The sequence below is a fragment of the Tursiops truncatus genome, chromosome 15 (genome assembly GCF_011762595.2).
Source record: "Tursiops truncatus isolate mTurTru1 chromosome 15, mTurTru1.mat.Y, whole genome shotgun sequence".
NCBI lineage: Eukaryota > Metazoa > Chordata > Mammalia > Artiodactyla > Delphinidae > Tursiops > Tursiops truncatus.
This window is the reverse complement of record NC_047048.1, coordinates 19,109,644-19,128,562: the sequence shown is the minus strand read 5'-3', so window position 1 is coordinate 19,128,562 and position 18,919 is coordinate 19,109,644. Positions and strand designations below refer to the sequence as shown.

The 18,919-nt window shown below is 44.6% G+C and overlaps 1 protein-coding gene and 1 pseudogene across 18 annotated transcripts in view; one reads left to right on the top strand and one right to left on the bottom strand.

The window, feature by feature from the left end:
* ARHGAP17 (Rho GTPase activating protein 17) overlaps positions 1 to 9,694 on the bottom strand; it is an 89,194-nt gene extending 79,500 nt beyond the window's left edge. For 16 of the 18 annotated variants that reach the window (XR_012326066.1, XR_002173668.3, XR_012326067.1 and 13 more), the window contains exon 1: positions 9,502 to 9,694. Coding sequence is in view for 7 of the 18 variants with exons in the window: in XM_019921891.3 (XP_019777450.1) it covers positions 9,502 to 9,554 (53 nt within the window). In the remaining 11 variants the exon portion in view is untranslated. The remainder of the gene's footprint in view (positions 1 to 9,501) is intronic. The other 2 variants (XM_019921890.3, XM_019921897.3) reach the window with 2 other exon arrangements.
* Positions 9,695 to 10,810: 1,116 nt separating this feature from the next.
* On the top strand, positions 10,811 to 17,430 carry LOC101331552 (thyroid receptor-interacting protein 11-like; annotated as a pseudogene).
* The last annotated feature ends 1,489 nt before the right edge of the window (positions 17,431 to 18,919 follow it).

Sequence of the window (18,919 nt, the reverse complement as noted above, 5' to 3'; positions counted from 1 at the left end):
CCTAGCACTCACTGTAGCTAGTGAAGTAGAAATACTCTGGTGTATCTCCCCAAGGTACAGCTGGGCATGGGTTTAAGTGGCCACTCCAGCCCATGCATCTGAAAGTATCCAATGACCACATGAAATCCAAGCTGGTAGATGTGTAAATGTTCACGCTGATAGGTGACAGGTAGCTGGTAGTTGCATACAAGAATTTCTGTCAGTTCTGAACATTTATATATTTAAATATTTGTATTCATTTGAGCACCTGTTTACTTAGTCTACAATTTATCATTTAAACTCTTTAGGAAACATAAACTTGGCTAACCCATGTGGAAGAACACCGAGAAACCATAGAAGAAATGCTAATGAAACATTAAAGGGGAGATCAAATTGACTGCTAGATCAAAAGGTATCTCTGATAAGACACCTAAAAAAGAACCGAGGGAAAGGAGAGGAAGAGAAACATCTTAGGACTAATTAAAAGGAAGTGGCCTATGCAAATAATCAATAAGCGGTAATTAATGTGAAATATTAGGACACAGGAAACAAGTCTTACAACCTGGAGGGCTGAGGTGAACTGAATATTGTTTTCACATCATTTGCTACAAATAGGCTCTACCTACTCAAAAGCAGTTTCTTATATAAATCACAGGGTTAGATTTTCAACAGAATCTGCTTTATCTTCTGAAACTTATATCAAATCTGCACCTAGTCATAGACATGCTCTCTCAAGATTCCATAACTGCTTTCATTAAGTAATGTATCTGAGAATAAGAATATCAGCTTGTTTATATTAAAATATATGAATAAATCAAGATATGGCATTAGCATTTCATTATTAACACCTGAAATGTTAGAATAGGTACATTTGGCTATATTCAAATTATCTGCTTGTATGTCCATCTTTCCACTCAAGTTCCTAGGAACCAGTTATGTTTTTAACCCCAGACGCTAGCATTTGACAGGTTCTCAATAGACAGGTTCTCAATAGTTACCAGTTGAGCTGAACTGGTAACTGAATGGTGAAATTGACAACTGAACATTAATTCCATGGCAATTAAATAAACAAATGACATACAGAAAACTTGAACATATAAGGAAATATGAATATAGGGACAATGGTCATTTCAACCTTAGTGGAAAAAATTAAAGTAGCAAATTTTAAAAAGACAATGTCTAGTGCTACTAGGGTGACGGTGAGACATGGCATTCATCATGTCGCGCACAGTGACATGCGTTGCCATGCAACATTACTTGCTGTGCTGCAAGTGAAATGATAGCGCTATCTTGTTAGAAGGCACTGTTAAAACTACTTAGTTCTGCTGCATCAGCCCATGGCTACATTCCAATAAACCTTTTTTACAAAGCAGAAGGTAGACAGGATTTGGCCTGCAGGCCAAAGTTTGCCAACGCATAGACTAGGGGATCCAGAGAAAGGAGGCCAATTTCAGGATGAAGTTCATGAGTTTGGTGTTAGCAGGACATTTAAGTGGAGACGTTCAATCTAGAGATGAAGAGATGCCAGGGCCACAGGAATAAAACTGAGGCATCAGCCAGGTGGTGGCAGTTATGGGGCTGAGATCACCCAGGCGGAATGGCCTCAGAAGAGAGGACATGAAGGGCACTTCCTTGTCCGAATACAAGGGCAGATGGGCAATGTCTTCGGGTCACTACAGTCCTGGAACGGTAGAGGCATATGGCCTAATCTCCATTAACTCCCTTAACTTAAAAAGCGGCTCCTATTTTAACTTAGGGCTTTCATCCCCTTTCCCAAGATTAATAACTTTAAAGTTTCAGATTCATAGATGAAAAAGAAAACTTCCCACTGGCTGGAAAGTAAGGCAATTCTAAAATAAAATGTCTATCAACTTCTTAATGTTTCACTTTTATTATGAATTTTACACTCAAAACATATATAACATGTGCATTAAGTATGATGAATGATGACAGAACAAATGTTTGGTCTCCAACTTAAGAAGAAGTGAAGAAGTTCATTACCTAAACACCACTCTCCAACTTTCATACCATAAGAATTAGTCTCTAAACTAGATATCAAAGCAGGCAGTCCAAGACCAGATAAAGCTTGAAGATACATTTTCTTTGGCCTACGCAGTGTTTTGTTTTTTTTTTTTTAGTTGCCAACATTAAACATCAAGAAATCAGCATTCTGGAATATCATTAGCAACAAGGAGATGTGACTATACGACACATTTCACCATGGCAACAACTGGCTGGAGCTGAGAGCAACTCTCCCCTTTAAATGAACATGTACTCACTAATTCACTGCAGTCCTCATCATCCCCTATTGCCTTGAACCTATCTCCTACTTCACTTACTACTTTTTTTTTTTTTGCGGTACGTGGGCCTCTCACTGTTGTGGCCTCTCCCGTTGCAGAGCACAGGCTCCGGATGCGCAGGCTCAGCGGCCATGGCTCACGGGCCCAGCCGCTCCGCGGCATGTGGGATCTTCCCGGACCGGGGCACGAACCCGTGTCCCCTGCATCGGCAGGCGGACTCTCAACCACTGCGCCACCAGGGAAGCCCACTTATTACTTTTAATTGCCCTGGCACTTGAATTTGCGACCCCTGCTTACAAAGTATGATTGTGGTTTCCAACTTTTTGCAATATGGGAGACATTATGTAAAGCAAAAGTTCAGACTCTCTCACCAGGAACATTACAGGTCCATAATCCCTTATCTATCACTTTGAAATAAAAAAAAAAAAAGTTTTTTTGTAGCTCATTTGGCAACATAACTTGACCTAAGCTAACATGAAGCTATTTTTAATCTTTAAGGATTCCATTTAGTGTGAAATACATTCATATATTTTGCTATGGAAATAATAACATGTATGATGATTACAGGCTGCTGCCCCAGACCCTACTGGAGATATTACATAACAGCATATGTGCATTATTACTTTTCTTTTCTTTTTAATTATTTATTTTATTTTATTTATTTATGGCTGCATTGGGTCTTCACTGCTGGGCGTGGGCTTTCTCTAGTTGCGGTGAGCAGGGGCTACTCTTCGTTGCGGTGCATGGGCTTCTCATTGTGGTGGCTTCTCTTGCTGCGGAGCACGGGCTCTAGGTGCACGGGCTTCAGTAGTTGTGGCTCGTGGGCTTCAGTAGTTGTGGCTTGTGGGCTTCAGTAGTTGTGGCTCGCGGGCTTCAGCAGTTGTGGCTCGTGGGCTCTAGAGCGCAGGCTTAGTAGTCGTGGCGCACGGGCTTAGTTGCTCTGTGGCATGTGGGAGCTTCCCAGACCAGGGCTCGAACCCGTGTCCCCCGCATTGGCAGGTGGATTCTTAACCACTGTGCCACCAGGGAAGTACCTACTTTTCTTTAAAATCTGAAAAATTCTGAGTTCTGAAACTCATCTGATCCCAGGGGTTATAGATAAAGGACCATGGGCCTGTTATACTTTTACTATCTGCGTTTAAGAAAACAATACACAAAGCAGATAGAAGTGTAATAATATTTTTAAATGGATTTATACTGGATTAATTATAATGGCATCTACCTACATTTGAGAAACAGAAATAGAATGATATAAGCAAAACCATCCCAGTCTGATAAGAACGCGTAGAGCACATGCTGACTCTAGGACCCTATACCCCAGTGCTGATTCCCGGGGTGGGGGAGGGGGTCCTGCCATGCACACACTGGCAATCACTGGCACCAAGGTAATTCCATATTAGAGTAACATGCTGCGTTCACATACTCCATATGATATGTGAAAATGATGCTTATGGCCACATCCTTTTAGGGTTGTTTTTTTTTTTCAGTGAACAATGGGTTTTCACTCACCTATAAATAACCTGTTTGCTATTCTAGGATTTCACAATATGTAAAGTACATAACAAGGCCACAGAAGATCAGATTCAGAAGAAGCTGCAAAGACACCGGACTCCTTTCCACCCCCACTCTATGCAGAGACTGGATGGAATCCACTCAGACTGAAGCAGAGCACAGCTACCTCCCCTTTCTCAGAATTACTGTTCAGAGGAAATCAGTGTGAGTAAAATGAGGCAGCAGAGTAGGCAAGGGATGTAGAATGTGATGCTGGCAAAAGTAAGGGTATGGTCTGTACTGTCAAACATAGGAAGGGCTGTCTCATGGAAGAGAGACAAGATGGATTCAATGTGGCACCAGAGGACTGCTCTGGGGTGTGCGGGGGTAAGGGGTATTTGACTCACCTTGAGAATTAGTGCTGCCTGCCTGGAGTAGAAGGTCATTAGATACCTGTGCCCTTCAGGGAGGGTCGGCAAAGAACGTAACAGAATAAAACAAGCCAGGTAGGGACTGGACGGCTCACGCCCCACCCAGATGGGACAGCTGCTGCTGAGCTCCTGATGCCAGTGCTCGGGAGGGATGCTAGGCACTGCCAGGTCTCCCGAGATTTTAGAAGCAGCTGGAAATCCAGGTTTTCATGTGAAAACTTCTCATTTTTAAATATGAGCCAATGATTGTAAAAAAATAAATAAATACTGAATAGGCCAAAGAGAACACATCTCTGGCCTGCAAGCAAGCAGTGTGGAGCTTTGGTTTTGATAATTCAGACGTCCAGACCCTGGAAGGACTAGAACAGGGTTTCTCAACCTCAGCAGCCTTGGCATTTGGGACCAGATAAGCCTGGACTGTGAGGCTGTCAGGTGCACTGCAGCATATTCAGAAGCCTCCCTGGCCTCTATCTACCCCTCCCCCAGTCAAGTCACAACAATCAAAAAATGTCTCTGGACATTGCCAAATGTCCCCTGGGGGGGCAAAACCATACCTTGGTAAGAGCCACTGGACTAGAGCAACATCCAACTCTCAGCCTTCAGGATTTTACGAAGGCATCACTCACGACTCAAACAACAGGTTTTTCACGTAAGAGTTGCCCACGTGGAGATTTATAGCTGCTTTGGAATCAGAAACCTGGGTTTGAATGCACAGCTCTGTCATTTACTAGCCTGATGACCTCTCCGAGTTCTGGCTGCCTCATCATTAAATCAGGAACAAATAACATTGCCTCTTAGAGCTGCTGCAAGAATGCGGTGAGATAATTTATGCAAAGTACTGAGCCCAGCGGCTTAACAAGCACCAAAAGCTTTTAATAAACATTAATCCTTCCCTGGTGAAAAGGCAGCCCAAATTCTGTAGTCGGAAGCACATGGGATCCAGAGTCAGAAGCCCTGGACCCAAGTCGTGCCTCGGCCACTTAGTAGCTGTGCGATCATGGCAAGTCATTTTCCCCCTTTCTAGAATAGAAATGATCATTGCCAGTAGGTGAGAACCAAGCCAGGTGGTCTGGTACAGCATTTGGCAAACTAAACCAACTAGAGAAAAGTTGATGATTAGTACTATCAAATCTTTTAAAGGTAAAGGAAAGAATGAGCTCTTCAACAAATCCAAAGAACTGAGAATGCAGTAATATCAGGGTAAGGTACAGGGAAAAAAAGAAAAATAATCATAGGGATTCTGAACCTCCAGGTCCTTCTAGACAAGCAACTGCCACCTGGTGGCCCACACACCAAATCTGGTCACCGATATATTTTGTTTAGCCCCGCACAGTATCACGGTGATTGTCTCCTTTGCGCTAAATGCCATCTAACCTTCATTAAAATCCAGATTTCAGGCTTTTCTGGAAAGCTACAAAGATTGAGTCACTCTGGGGCCATATTCCCACATGCCCCTTTGGTGAGATCATGCGGGGGGGGGGGGGGGGTGGGCACGCCCCCAACCCTTACCTGGCCTCAGTCACTCATTTATTTTACTAGTCTGGCCCCTCTAGGCATTTGAGTCTGTAAACTTGGCTTATCTAAAGCCAACTATCTGGGAAAGCATTTGAACCTCCAGGGAGCACTTCAATCAAGGCAGAAACCCACACCCAATGAGACACTCCCTCCCAGAGCCTCACCTAGGTAATAACTCTCCTGGTTAGTCCTTCAGCTTCCTTTTCTCCTGGACACTTCGACCTCATAACTAAACTGTCCTCAAGTTCCTCATCCTGTGTACAGCTTCCTCCATGCAGGGCATCACCTCCCCAAAATCACCACCTGCATCCACTGCATTATCTGCATCAAGGATTTCCAAACAACAAAATATCTTTCTTAGCAGGACTACAAAAGACACGACATGATGTTTCTTGTTTCCTGACCAGCGCCCCGGTTTCCCCAACTCTCAGTCCCTGTTGTTCAGACAGGGTTTACTCCATACCCATTTCCAGGGAAAAGCATGGGACCCAGTCAGAAGCACTCAGAGTCCATCTTGGGTCTTTGGCAACAGTGACTGGAAGAAAAATATTCTGTCCCTCTGGGACGAGACTGGAAGAAGGGGGTGGGGCTGGGGGTTCTCCTTGTGGACACAGCTTGTCTAAAGAGTGGAAGCCCTGGATCCAGACCAACCTGCAGCCATACTCCTTTTGGATCCTTTGGGCACATGTAAGCCTAGAAATTCCCATGTTCGCTTATAGCAGTTTGATTTGGGTTTTCTTACAATCAAAAGAGACCTCATCAATACGAGAGAAATTTGAAAGAAGTGCTCGAAGATGGAAACAAAGGCTTCGCTCAAACTTTCTCCTGTTTTTTGGTTACCTCTCTCCATCCAATAAGAACTGGCACTAGCCATCCTTCTATAAGCACTGAGCTCAGGGTAGATAATTATTTCTTTGCTTGCCTATCTCTTCCACAAATCTACTGAGCTCCTTCAGGGCAGAAACTGTGTCGTATTCACTTTTGACTCTTTAATACCTCACACACTGGCACACAGTTCGGGCCAACAAGTGTCTGTTGAATGGATGAATCAACAAAAGTCAGGGGGACGAAAGGAACCATCCTCATTCTCTCATTTGGGACACCCATATCAGGAGAACACCTCTTAAGCCTTGACCCTATGGGACACAAACCATCTTCTGAAACAGACTCATCTACCCCTTGTAAGCAAATTGCATCATGAGAACTCACTCCTTCCAGCCATTACTAATTCTCCCACATGTCCATCCCATGGAACCTCACTGTGGGGTTACTCACAAGTTCCTCATTTTGCGAAGAGAATACTTCATCACAAGACACCACCTAGAACTCTACAAACTGATAGTACACACTATGGGCAAGCCATTCACACAGATAACTTCATTCATTAGTGCGTGTGTGCTTTCTAGCCTTTGTTTTGACCCAAATATGACCAGAAGCCTGATTCTGGTGCCCACCAACCCTCTGCTTCTGCCCAATAACAATTCTAGGCTCTCTCCTACCTCCATTTTCTCTCCCTAGTCCTTTACAATTACTTAAGTGGAAAAAAAAATACAGATATATCTAGGAAATCAATAGCAGTAAAGCAACAGGTTCCCCAGTAAAAACAGTTTGACTTTCGGTGCATAATTGTCATACCCTTAATAGCTCTGTAATAGCTGCAGCTTCCACTGCATCAAGCAATAAAGATTTTCAAACAGAGTCAAAGGTCAAGGCCAGAATTATAGTCCTAGGATGAGTCACACCACTTACTCCATCCAATTCTCATTTTCCCATACTTGGGCCCACACCACCAGGGCAATCTAGTGAGAACTGGATTTACATTCGTTTAACAATATTTACTGAGTATGTACCATGTTATAGGAACCACAGCAGTCCCTGGGAATCAAAGAAGAATGGGCAAAAACTCTTAAAGTGTTTAGTCTAATGGAGAACGCTGGCAAGTAAAGAGGCAATTACATTATGCAAAAACAGGTGCTACGTGGAATTATGAAAGCACCAAGGAGGGACATCCAATTTATGCTGGAGCATCAGGGAAGGCGTTTTAGAGGCAGAGATCTTTATGAGGAGACCTGAAGGTTGAGCAGGAGGTGGCCTAGGGCAGGTGTGATGAAAGAGGCTTCCCAGAGTTCCAGGTAGAGGCTAAAACATAAGAAAGCACAGCCTCCTCTGGAAACTGAAAGTAGGCAAGTATGGCTGGAATTTAAAAGTGTAAAGAGAGTAGCTGCTACAGAGGAAGCAGGGGCCAGAGACACCCTGAACAGCTTCCCTGAACGGCTCTGTAGCTTTTAAAGCCTCAGAAATTTGTTTAAAAAAAAAAAAAAAAATCACTTGCCTGATACAATGTACAAACAGGCCAAAATGACTATCTGACAAATACACTTTGACACTCACTAAGTACTGATTCCACAATTCACGTTACTGAGAACGCTAGGAGGGGCAGAAAATTCACAGAAATTATCTTGTAATTCATTTACAGATTCTTGGTTGAAACATTAGCCGTCACTAATACTCTGTCTACCTTCCTCTCTCTCAGCATTATTTCTATCATTCTCCCACAAATAACAGAAAAGCAGGCACACCTAGGCTTTAGCCTAGACAGGAATTAACTCTGGAAATAGGATAAATGCACACCAAGCTAACAGGGTGGGGTACCAAAAAAAATTAAACAACAAAACTAAGCAGAAAGTTGAGGGAAACGAAACAGTAAAGAGCAAATTTAGAAAACGCAAGAGGAAGTAAAAGTATTTTCATACACACACAAAAAAAGAAGTGTCCCACGTGCTCCGGCCAAACCAAACTCCCCCTTTGACTCAACTGCCGAAAGAAGAAGCAAAAGCTGTGAAAAATTCCCACTTTCATATCTCTTCCCAGAATAAACAGCAAAATCCGTACCATACAGCTAACTTGCCCTGGAAGACCTTGAAATATTCGCCCCAGATAAAACAGCACATGACAATCACCTCCAGAAGCTCTCAAAACCACAAACCAGTCCTGTTCCAACAGCCCGGTCATCTACAAACTCTAGTCTATTCTGTCATTACAGAATCAATGCTTGTCAAGCAGTCGAGGAATCCCAAAGAAATATCGTGCAGGATGTGCTTCCAAATCCAAAGTGAGAAAGGCTTTAAAAAAAAAAAAAAGTAATTTCCTTTTAAATTGGCACTAGGCGTTTCCAGAATCCTTTTCTCCCAATTCCAACTTTTTAAATGTCAAGCCATCCCGTTCATATTCGCCCCTGGTCTGGAGACGGCACCACCTCTAAATTCTCTCAAAGAGCGTTCTGAAACTCACTAGGCAGATCCGCTGGGCTTTAATGACCCTTTACTTCTTTACTGCCACCATACACTTGTAAGCTAGGCTTTGCGGCAGCGGGGCGACCCGGAAAGGCTGAGAATGCCGCCCCAAGCCCCGCAGCCTCGGACACACCACTGATCGGAGTCTCAGCCGCAGGCGGCTGCCCGGGCCGGCTCGATCTCCTGGTGGGAAAGACAGGGGACAGGTCCAGTCCCCGGAGGGCGATGCTTCGCGGGCCAGTGGGGACCCTGAGGGGTGGGAGCAGGGAGGCGCGGCCCGCCCCGCCGGTCTCCGGGGGCCAGGCGGCGGCCCAGAGCCGGGCGCCAGGCCGCGGCATGGCGCCGCCCCCGGCCCCGAGCCCCGCCGGCCTCGGACGGGGCGGCGGCCGGGCCCGGAGCGGCCGGGCCCGCGGAGGAGCCGGCCGGCCCCCGTCCGTGACCCCCGGCCCCCGGCCCGCGCAACCCCCGGGCGGCCCGGCGCGGCGCACTCGCCTGCCCACGGTCTGGTTGGCCAGCTGCTTCATGCGGTTGAACTGTTTCTTCATGGCGACGGCGGCGGCGGCCCGCGGGGCTCAGGCCGGGCGGGACGGGGGACGGCCTGGCGGCTTCTACATCGCTTCGCGGCCGAGGCGGAGGCGGCGGCGGCAGCGGCGGCGGCTCCCCAGGCCCGCGGCCCCGCCCTCGTCGCGTCACTTCCAGCGGCGCCGCCCGCCGGGCCCGCGGGGTCTGGTCCGGCGAGGAGCGCCAGGCCCAGTGCGGCGCGCAGCCAGGCCTCCGCCCCCGGCCCGGGGGCCGCCCGATTCCCAGCCCGCAGGCGGTCCCCGGGCCTCGCGACGCGCGGCCGCCCAGGGCCCTGCGGTCCACTCGGACCTCGGCGTGCTTTCGCTCAGCGATCGCCCGCCCGAGGGATACTTAACTCACTTCCCAGACTAGATCTCAAACACACGGTGGACAAAGCAGACACAAAGAGTGTAGACGGTGCGACTCCGTCCAAGAACCGCCAAAACTCATCTTCAGGGCTAGACACCCGGGCAGGGCTAACTGAGGGAGGGGGGCCGAGGTGGACCCGAAAAGGAGCTTTGGGACGACGGAAATGTTCAAAGTCTTTAGCAGGGCCGTACTTATGCACAGGTGTAGACATTTGTCAAAATGCACCTATCTGTACTCTTAAGAGGGATGCGTGTCACTATGTACATTTTACCTCGATTTTTTTAAGAAAAAAAATGGTTGCGTGAAACTCACAAGCTGCAGGACAGTGTGATGCCACTTAGTAAAAAAGTCAAAGGCAATTAAATATATTTTACTCCTATTCAAAAAGTATTACTCTAGTACTGCTTTTCTTTTATTGATTAAAATCTACCTTGCATATCATTCCGTATAAAAAAAAAAATCAGAGGCAAAGTGTGTTTTCTACGAACAGGAGCTCAGAGATGGCACCTTTAGTGCGGCTGTGATGGTGGCCGCGTCCAGGGGGCCGAGGTGGTGCAGGGCACTGGGAAAATCACGGAAGGAGAGGAGAAGAGCCCAACTCCAGCGCTGGGATGTCATGGATGAACAGAGGCCCGAGAGGGGACAGGTCACTGGAGACGGGCCCTTTGTTATGTCCCAGGCCAGGCCTGGGCGTTGCCAGGCAGGTGTGGCCATTGAGGGGCCCTCGCAGCCCACATTGCCTAGAAACCCCTCACTGTGCTTTGATTCTTAACCTCACGCTGGCAGCAGTGCAGTGACACTTGGCGGGATTGTCCGACTGTGCTGGACACTTTTTTCGGAGAGGACCAGGTCAGTTCTATGACCTGCTTTGATGTCCTCCTAGTTTGGTGGCCTTGGCTCCTGCTTAGGCCATTCCCTGGGGCAAGTGGGTGGTACTGTGGCATCTTTCACAGGCCACATTTCTAGTTTCACAAAAGATGTGCTGAGGAAGGGAGCTGAAAATGTAGAAGTACCTGACTCTACAACAGAGGAGGTTGAAGACTCTCAGTCAGTCTTAAAATCAGAGGCTGAGAGACTTAGAATCTTTGTAGTGATGTAGACAAGAAGTATGAAACCTCAGAGCTTCAACGAAAGCAGCAAACTGCAAGTTACAGACATCAATTACACCAGAAAGACGTAGAAATCAAACTTCTTAAAGCAAGGCAGATAGCACTAAAGGATCAGTTGCTAAAGGTGCAGTCAGTCACCCAGATAGTAAATCTTGAGGATGGCCTTGTGCCCTCAACTCGTGTACCCTCTTCAGTGGGTTATGATATCTATCAGCATGCTTTAGGTTTCCAGAATGATGATATGGACTTTGCTGACCTAATTTGGTCACAACAAGAAATAGATTGTCAAAAGAAGTTTTAAGACTTGAGGCTGATGTCAGCCATTGGAGACATTTTGCTCAAACTTCTACAGCATTTCATTTAGATCTATAGCTTTGATGTAAATGAAATCTACAAACTGCAAAATACCATCAAGGAATTTGAACAGAATCTAAATAAGGAAATTGATGACCATCAACTTGAAATAGCAGTGTTGCAGGAAGTTCATCAACAGAAACTGGCAGAAATAAGTCGCAGGCATCAAAAACAATTAAAGGGGCTTCCCTGGTGGCTCAGTGGTTCAGAGTCCGCCTGCCGATGCAGGGGACGCGGGTTTGTGCCCCGGTCTGGGAAGATCCCACATGCCACGGAGCGGCTGGGCCCATGAGCCATGGCCACTGAGCCTGCGCGTCCGGAGCCTGTGCTCTGCAACGGGAGAGGCCACAACAGTGAGAGGCCCGTGTACTGCAAAAAAAAAAAGAAAAGAAAAAAAAAGAAACAATTAAAGGACTATGAGGGAATGATTCATGATATGCAAAAAGCTATTGAAGTCCTAGCAGCTGAAAAACTAGATTCCACCAAAAAAAATCAAAGGACTTGAGATTAGAGTAAAATATCTTAAAAAAAATTATCTTCTGTAGAAAAGGAAAGGGATGCTTTCATTAGAGAACAAGACCAGATAAATGAAATGAACGAAAGAACTGAAGAAGGTGAGTTGCAACCTTCTCTTAGGAAGTGGAGTGATGCTGTGACAGAAAAAGAAAAAGTTCTTCCACAGAGTACATCACTGGAAGAAGTGTCCGGATAGCAACAGCCACTGTCTGTTGCTGAAAATGAAATAATGCGATTGAGTAGCTTAAAGCAGGATAAAGATCTCATGGAAGAGAACCTGAAACTTCAAAAATGAGTCCAAGTTTTAGAAAAAGAAAATTCATTATTAAATAAAGAAAAGGAAGAACTTCAATGATCACTTGTCAAATTGAGCAATGAATATGAACTCATTGAAAGAACAGCTACAGGAGACATGGATTCGGATTCAGAAGTACATCATTTAAGATGTGACTGGGAAATCAAAGAAGGAAAAGTCAATGAGAGTACTACTTAAAAGAAATTACTGATTTCTGAGTTAGGAGAGTTGCACAGGCAAAAACCAAAAACTACAATGCACGTGGTTTTGATGAAAGATCAGCAAACAGAACAACAAGATGAAGGAGACAGCATCATCAGTAAAGTAAAACAAGATCTAGAATATGAGAAAAAGAGAGTTCGTTAACTTGAAGATGATAAAGTGAACATTACTAAAGAGTTAGATGGGCAAAAAGAAAATTTAATTCATTTAAAAATGGAAAAAGGACAGTTAGAAGCAGAATTTTTTCAGGATGAACAGAGACTGTTGGAAGAAAGGAAGTATGAGCAAACTATTAAAGAACTGTCAAATACAGATAACCCAGACAGCTGTGCCTTACAGCTGGAGCATGAGTGTTTAATTAAACTCAGTCAAGAGAAAGACTGTGAAATATCAAAACTCAAAAAGAATATTGAGCAGATGATTGCTGAGCACAAAGAAACTAAGGAAATTTTGTCATCTAGTTTAGAAGAGCAGAAGCAATTGAAACAACTCATAAGAGAGAAAAAAAATTTATTGAAAAACTTCAAGGAAGTTCACAGCTTTGGGAGGAGTTAGATCAATATACTCAAGCCTTAAGAAAAATGGAAATTTTACAGCAAACCATAGAGGAAAAAGATACAAGGCTTGCATCCATGAAAGAAGAAAATAGTCACCTGAAAGAAGAATTGGAATGACTGAGGGAAGAACACAGTCAAACCGCACCTATGGTTGACCCTAAAACTCTAGACACTGTTACAGAACTAGAATCTGAGGTATCTCAAGAGAGAACAGTTGAAGATAATCTTGAGGTTAAACCTCATCAAAAGATAATTGAAGATCAAAACCAGAGTAAAATGCAACTACTTCAATCTTTACAAGAGCAGAAACAGAAAAATCCCAAATACCAACATGAGCAAATGAATATTAAACACAATCAGCTCTTTTTGGCCAAAGGGGAGGAAAAGGAGAATTTGCAAAATGCAATAGAACAAATCAAAACCCAGCCACTGGAAAAATTCCAGCACACGCCAACAGAACATTCTGATACTTTTCAAGTAACAGAAGCTCAGAGTCTTAATATAGAAAATGGAAATGAAAAGCATGACTTATCTAAAGCCGAAACTGAAAGATCAGTACAAGGAATAAAAGAACAAAAATTGGAGATTAAACTTCTAATTGAAAAGAATACCCTTTTAACTGAACAGATTGATCAGCTGTCCAAAGGTGAGATTGGTAAACTAACGCAGTTTATCCAGCAAAAAGATTTGTGTCTTCACATGAAAGTATCTTCAGCTTCCTCCAGTGACCAAGATAATGGACAGAGTCAACAGCGATTGCGAGCCTCTGCTTTGGAAAGAGAACAAATATTAGCTGTTTTAGATGAGAAGACTAGGGAAAACAGCAATCTTAAAAGAGAAAACTTGAGAATGATGTGGATATAATTGTTGCCAAAGAAGCAGACCTCATGAAACTCAAAGATGCAAATACAAAACTCTCCACCAGATTTGAAAGCAGTGGTCAGGATATGTTTAGAGAAACGATGCAGAATTTGTCCCACATCATTCGAGAAAAAGATATGGAAACTGATGCTTTGACTCAGAAGTGTCAGACTTTACTGGCAATACTGCAAACGTCCAGCAATGGTGATGAAGTGAGAGGTGTTAATATGGATCAGTCTGAGGAGCTTCTACAGGAACGTGATAAATTAAAACAGCAAGTTAAGATAATGGAAGAGTAGAAAGAGCACGTGATGGCCACTGTACAAAATATGCAGCGTGGGTCACCCCATCTTCAGACAGAGCTTCAACAACTTCAGGCACGGGTTTTAGTTGACAATGATAATAATTCTAAACTACAGATGAACTATACTGACCTGATCAAACTTACGATGGGAATGAAATCAAACTCAAAAACTTGGAGAAGCAAGTAGTGCAAATTCAGTTTAGCCTAGAGCAGCTTTGCAATACAAAGATATTCTGTTAGGGTTGTTTGACCTTATTTTACTACAGTCCAATGAATCACTTACATCCGAGTCAGCAGCCTCTCTGAAGGCAATGAAACCTGGTGGATTGAGTGAATCTTCTAAATTGCTCAAAGAAGAGACAGAAGAGTTAAGAAAATTAACGGAGGAAAAAGATGCAACCATTAGAGCACTCCAGGAAGGTAATCATAGATTGATTCCATTGCAGACAGTTCAGAACTAGAAAGAAAACGACGTGAACAAATGGATTCAGAAATGAAGCAGCTACGGGAGAAACAAGATGACTTGCAAAACTTACTTAAGGAAAAAGAGCTTTTAATCAAAGCAAAAAGTGATGAATTACTTTCTTTAAGTGAAAATTTCACTAATGTAGTGAGTGAAAATGAACTTTTGAGGCAGGGAGTAATCAACCTGAAGGAGAGAGTCGTCAACTTTGAACTGGATATGTGTAAACTAAAAGAGGAAAATGAAAAATTAGTAGAAACATCTAGGGAAGAGGAAACAAAATCAAGAGTCAAAGATGTGGTTTTCTATGATGTGGAGAGAGAAAGAATTGGAATACGTTGCAATGAAGGAGAAGGTGCTTGCTTTTGAGTATCTTTTGAAAGAAACAGAACTCGGCAAGACAGGGGAATTAAGTCAGTTTTTAAATGCAGTTACATCAATGCAAGAAAAGACTGTTATGTTCCAACAGGCCAGAAATGAGACCATGTTGGCATTGAAACCGAAACAAATAGAAAACTGTGCCCTCCAGAGTGAGGTTCAACATTTACACGACAAAGAACTACACTTAAAGCAGGAGCCAGAGAGATCGCATAAGCACGCAGTAGAATCAGAAGTGTCTCATAACCGCGAAGCTTTGGCTGCAGAAGACACAGCAGCTAAACTAAGAATGAAAGTCACTGCATTGGAGGAAAAGCTCCTTTTATCTTCCAATGCGAGGGAAAATGCAAATCAGCAAGCCAGTTTGCAGATAGAGTCGTTGAAGGAACAACTGAATGTTCTCACAAAGCAGAGAGATGACATTTGGCTACAGCTTTCTGTTTCCCAAGAACAAGAAAAGTAGTATGCACAAGCGCTAAGCTAACATGAGGATGGTAGTCGCAGAATGGATGGAAATAGTTGCAGATAATCTAGAAGGAAAACTAATATCGGCACAAGGACATCAGGAGAAAATGAATGCTGCCTTGACTCTGAAGGAAGAACAAATTAAAGATCTGAAAAAACAAAATGAGGTCCAACAGGAAGTGCTGGATGATGTACAGAAGAAACTGATGAACTTACTAAGTAACACAGAAGGAAAAGTTGACAAGAGCCTCACGAGGAACCTCTTCTTGGGGTATTTTCAAACACCAAAACAACAACGTCATGAAGTGCTACAGATAATGGGCAACATTCTGGGTATTAGAAAGGAAGAACTAGATCTTTTTTTTTTTTTTTTTTTGCGGTACGCGGGCCTCTCGCTGTTGTGGCCTCTCCCGTTGCGGAGCACAGGCTCAGCGGCCATGGCTCACGGGCCCAGCCGCTCCGCGGCATGTGGGATCTTCCCGGACCGGGGCACGAACCCATGTCCCCTGCATCGGCAGGCGGACTCCCAACCACTGCGCCACCAGGGAAGCCCTAGATCTGGTTTTTAATGAGGAGCAAGGCGGTGGTACCAGATGGATGACTGGCTGGCTTGGATCAAAAAGTGTCCCCAACACACCTCTGAGACCAAATCAGCAATCGAGGCCCAAGAATTCTTTTTCAGAGCTCTTTGTTAAATTTCTAGAAACAGAATCTCATCTCACACTTCCGCCACTAAAACCCTCTGCTCGTGATCCAAAACCTCTGGATTCACCGGGAAAGAAAAAACTAGCTAAAAATGTACCATCAAGTCTTAAAACTACCTCGGGATCCACACCCAAAAAACCAGATGCGAATCAACGTTCTGCAGCCGTCTCTCTGATTAACCCACCCAGACCTGAAACGGATGGATCTGGGCATCTTCTTTTATTTTTATTTATTTATTTATTTATTTATTTATTTTTTGCGGTACGCGGGCCTCTCACTGCTGTGGCCTCTCCCGTTGCGGAGCACAGGCTCCGGACGCTCAGGCCCAGCGGCCATGGCTCACGGGCCCAGCCGCTCCGCGGCATGTGGGATCTTCCCGGACCGGGACACGAACCCATGTCCCCTGCATCGGCAGGCGGACTCCCAACCGCTGCGCCACCAGGGAAGCCCTGGGCATCTTCTTTTAAATGCTGTTACTGATGTTTTGCCCACATATACATCTTTGCTGCTGTCACCTGGCAAGAGGGCTGGAGTTGTGCGGAAAGACCTTTCAAAGCCATAGTTGATTCTTCAGCCAGAGACAACATGGCACTTTTAAGAAACCAAGTCACTGAAAAAGGCATGTATTTTGACTTTGCTTGATAAAAATACGAATCCTTAAAAAAAAGTGTGTTTTAAGGACTTCAAAGATATTGACCCACCTTCAGACAGTGGTTACTTCTTGTGAGAAAGGGCATGAGTGGGGTTGAAGGCTGATCAAGGGATGCTTCAAATGGTTTTTGTAATGCTTTCATGTTTTACAAGGAGCAGGTACTTATGCAGATCTCGGGGAATTAAAACACTAACTTGCGTTAATGTTCAAAATGATAGAATACACAAGTGCATGCTCTTCATATAAGAAAAAGGATGAACAGCCCAAAAGTGCAAGAGGCATAACATTTTTAAGAATGAAACTTCGTGATGAGGATGATTATAATTTTTGTGACTTTCTGTTTGAATAATAAAAAAAAAAAGACTAAAATTCACTTTTCCTGGCTAAGTCCCACTCCTCTTTTCATTGCCTGGGAAACCACTCCATTGGTAATCTGTATTCTCTCAGGCCTTTTAGAAATATATGCAGATTTGTGTATATCGGAGCATATTATTCTCTAATTTTGCCAGATGTCAAGGCAACGCTTAATAGTGAATCTTGATTTCATGGCTTTATACCACAATTGACTCTTTGATAGCTTGACATCAATTTAAACCTTGGTGATGACTGAGAATTCTAAGGAGTAGGTGAAGTCCTTCCCTAGGCAGTGAAGTTGGCACTTGACCAAGAGGGAGACGTGGTCCTCAGCATCATAAAGTATATGAACTCATTGATGTTCGCTTGGTTGATCCCAAAGGGTCTGGGGGAGGGGAATATCTTCCAGCTCCATGGTATCTGGCAATGGACTGATGACAGGAGGCCATACCCACCTACAGGTACGATGTGCTAGAGGGCTCAGGTTTGGCTCCACCCTGTAGCAAGGAGTCCTTGATAACCCTACTGAGCTTGTGGGAGTGTTGCTTCCATGACTCAAGGAATAATGGGCAGTTGGGTATGGAAGCTTGGGGTTTGGGAGAGACTCTATTTCCAGAAGAGCCCAGTGCATGGCCAGAAATTCCTGCTCTGATGGTATGTGATGCAGGGCCAAGGAGGGCAGTTTCTTGCATCAGAAGCCCAAGGACAACTTACAGACATCATGAGCAGTCCAGAGACTCCAGGAAGCAGGAGGGGAAGTTGCTAAAGCCGCTTCACTGAAGGAGTCTCTGAGGGCACTAAGGGGAGTGCCTGTTGATTTTAATTTAGACAGATTCTAGAGCCTGTTGTTGGAGGGACCCCCACTCAAGGTGGGCTCATTTAAAAGTAACAGCATAAATGGGCTTAAGTAAAATTTGTAAACGAGGAGTACGTTGCCTCCAGAATCCAGACAGAACTAAAAGATGGTGGACTCGTGTATCCTTAACAAGTGTGTCAAACAAACGTCTGCAAAGGAGGATGTCACAAAGGTAATGTCATACCTGTACTCCTGGAGAAAGGTGGGTGCATTTAAGATCTTGTCTGCAAAGGTAGTGTGTGATAGCAGAGCTGTTTAGTTACCCTGTGGGTAACAAGGTAAAAGTGTACTGTGCCCCTTTGGAGATGAAGGCAAACAGGCTGAGAGAATGTTGAAATAGGCATTGAATGGAACCTAGTAGCCAAATCTATAATAGCAAAATATTTACCATATTTAAATTTAGTGGGATCCCAGGTATTTCAAGGGTACCCAGGATTTGTTTTAATCAGGTATAGTAAGACAAAGATATAGAAATGACTGTCCTGGAGGAAGTTTTTATGCCTATAGATCTAGAGAATTAGGAGGCGCAGCACACCATGAAGGGCCCTGCCATGCCCCTTCCTCCCACTTTTTTTTTTTTTTTTTGCGATATGTGGGCCTCTCACTGTCGCGGTCTCTCCCGTTGCGGAGCACAGGCTCTGGACGCGCAGGCTCAGCAGCCATGGCTCACGGGCCCAGCCGCTCCGCGGCATGTGGGATCTTCCCGGACCGGGGCACGAACCCGCGCCCCCGCATTGGCAGGCGGACTCTCAACCACTGCGCCACCAGGGAAGCCCTTCCCCCACTTTTGTTTTTTTCATCAGTTCTCGGGCCATGGGCTGCCATGGATATGCACCTCAAAACCGTTAGGAGTAAGGAGAGCACACAACTTGCTCCAAGGGAAGATGCA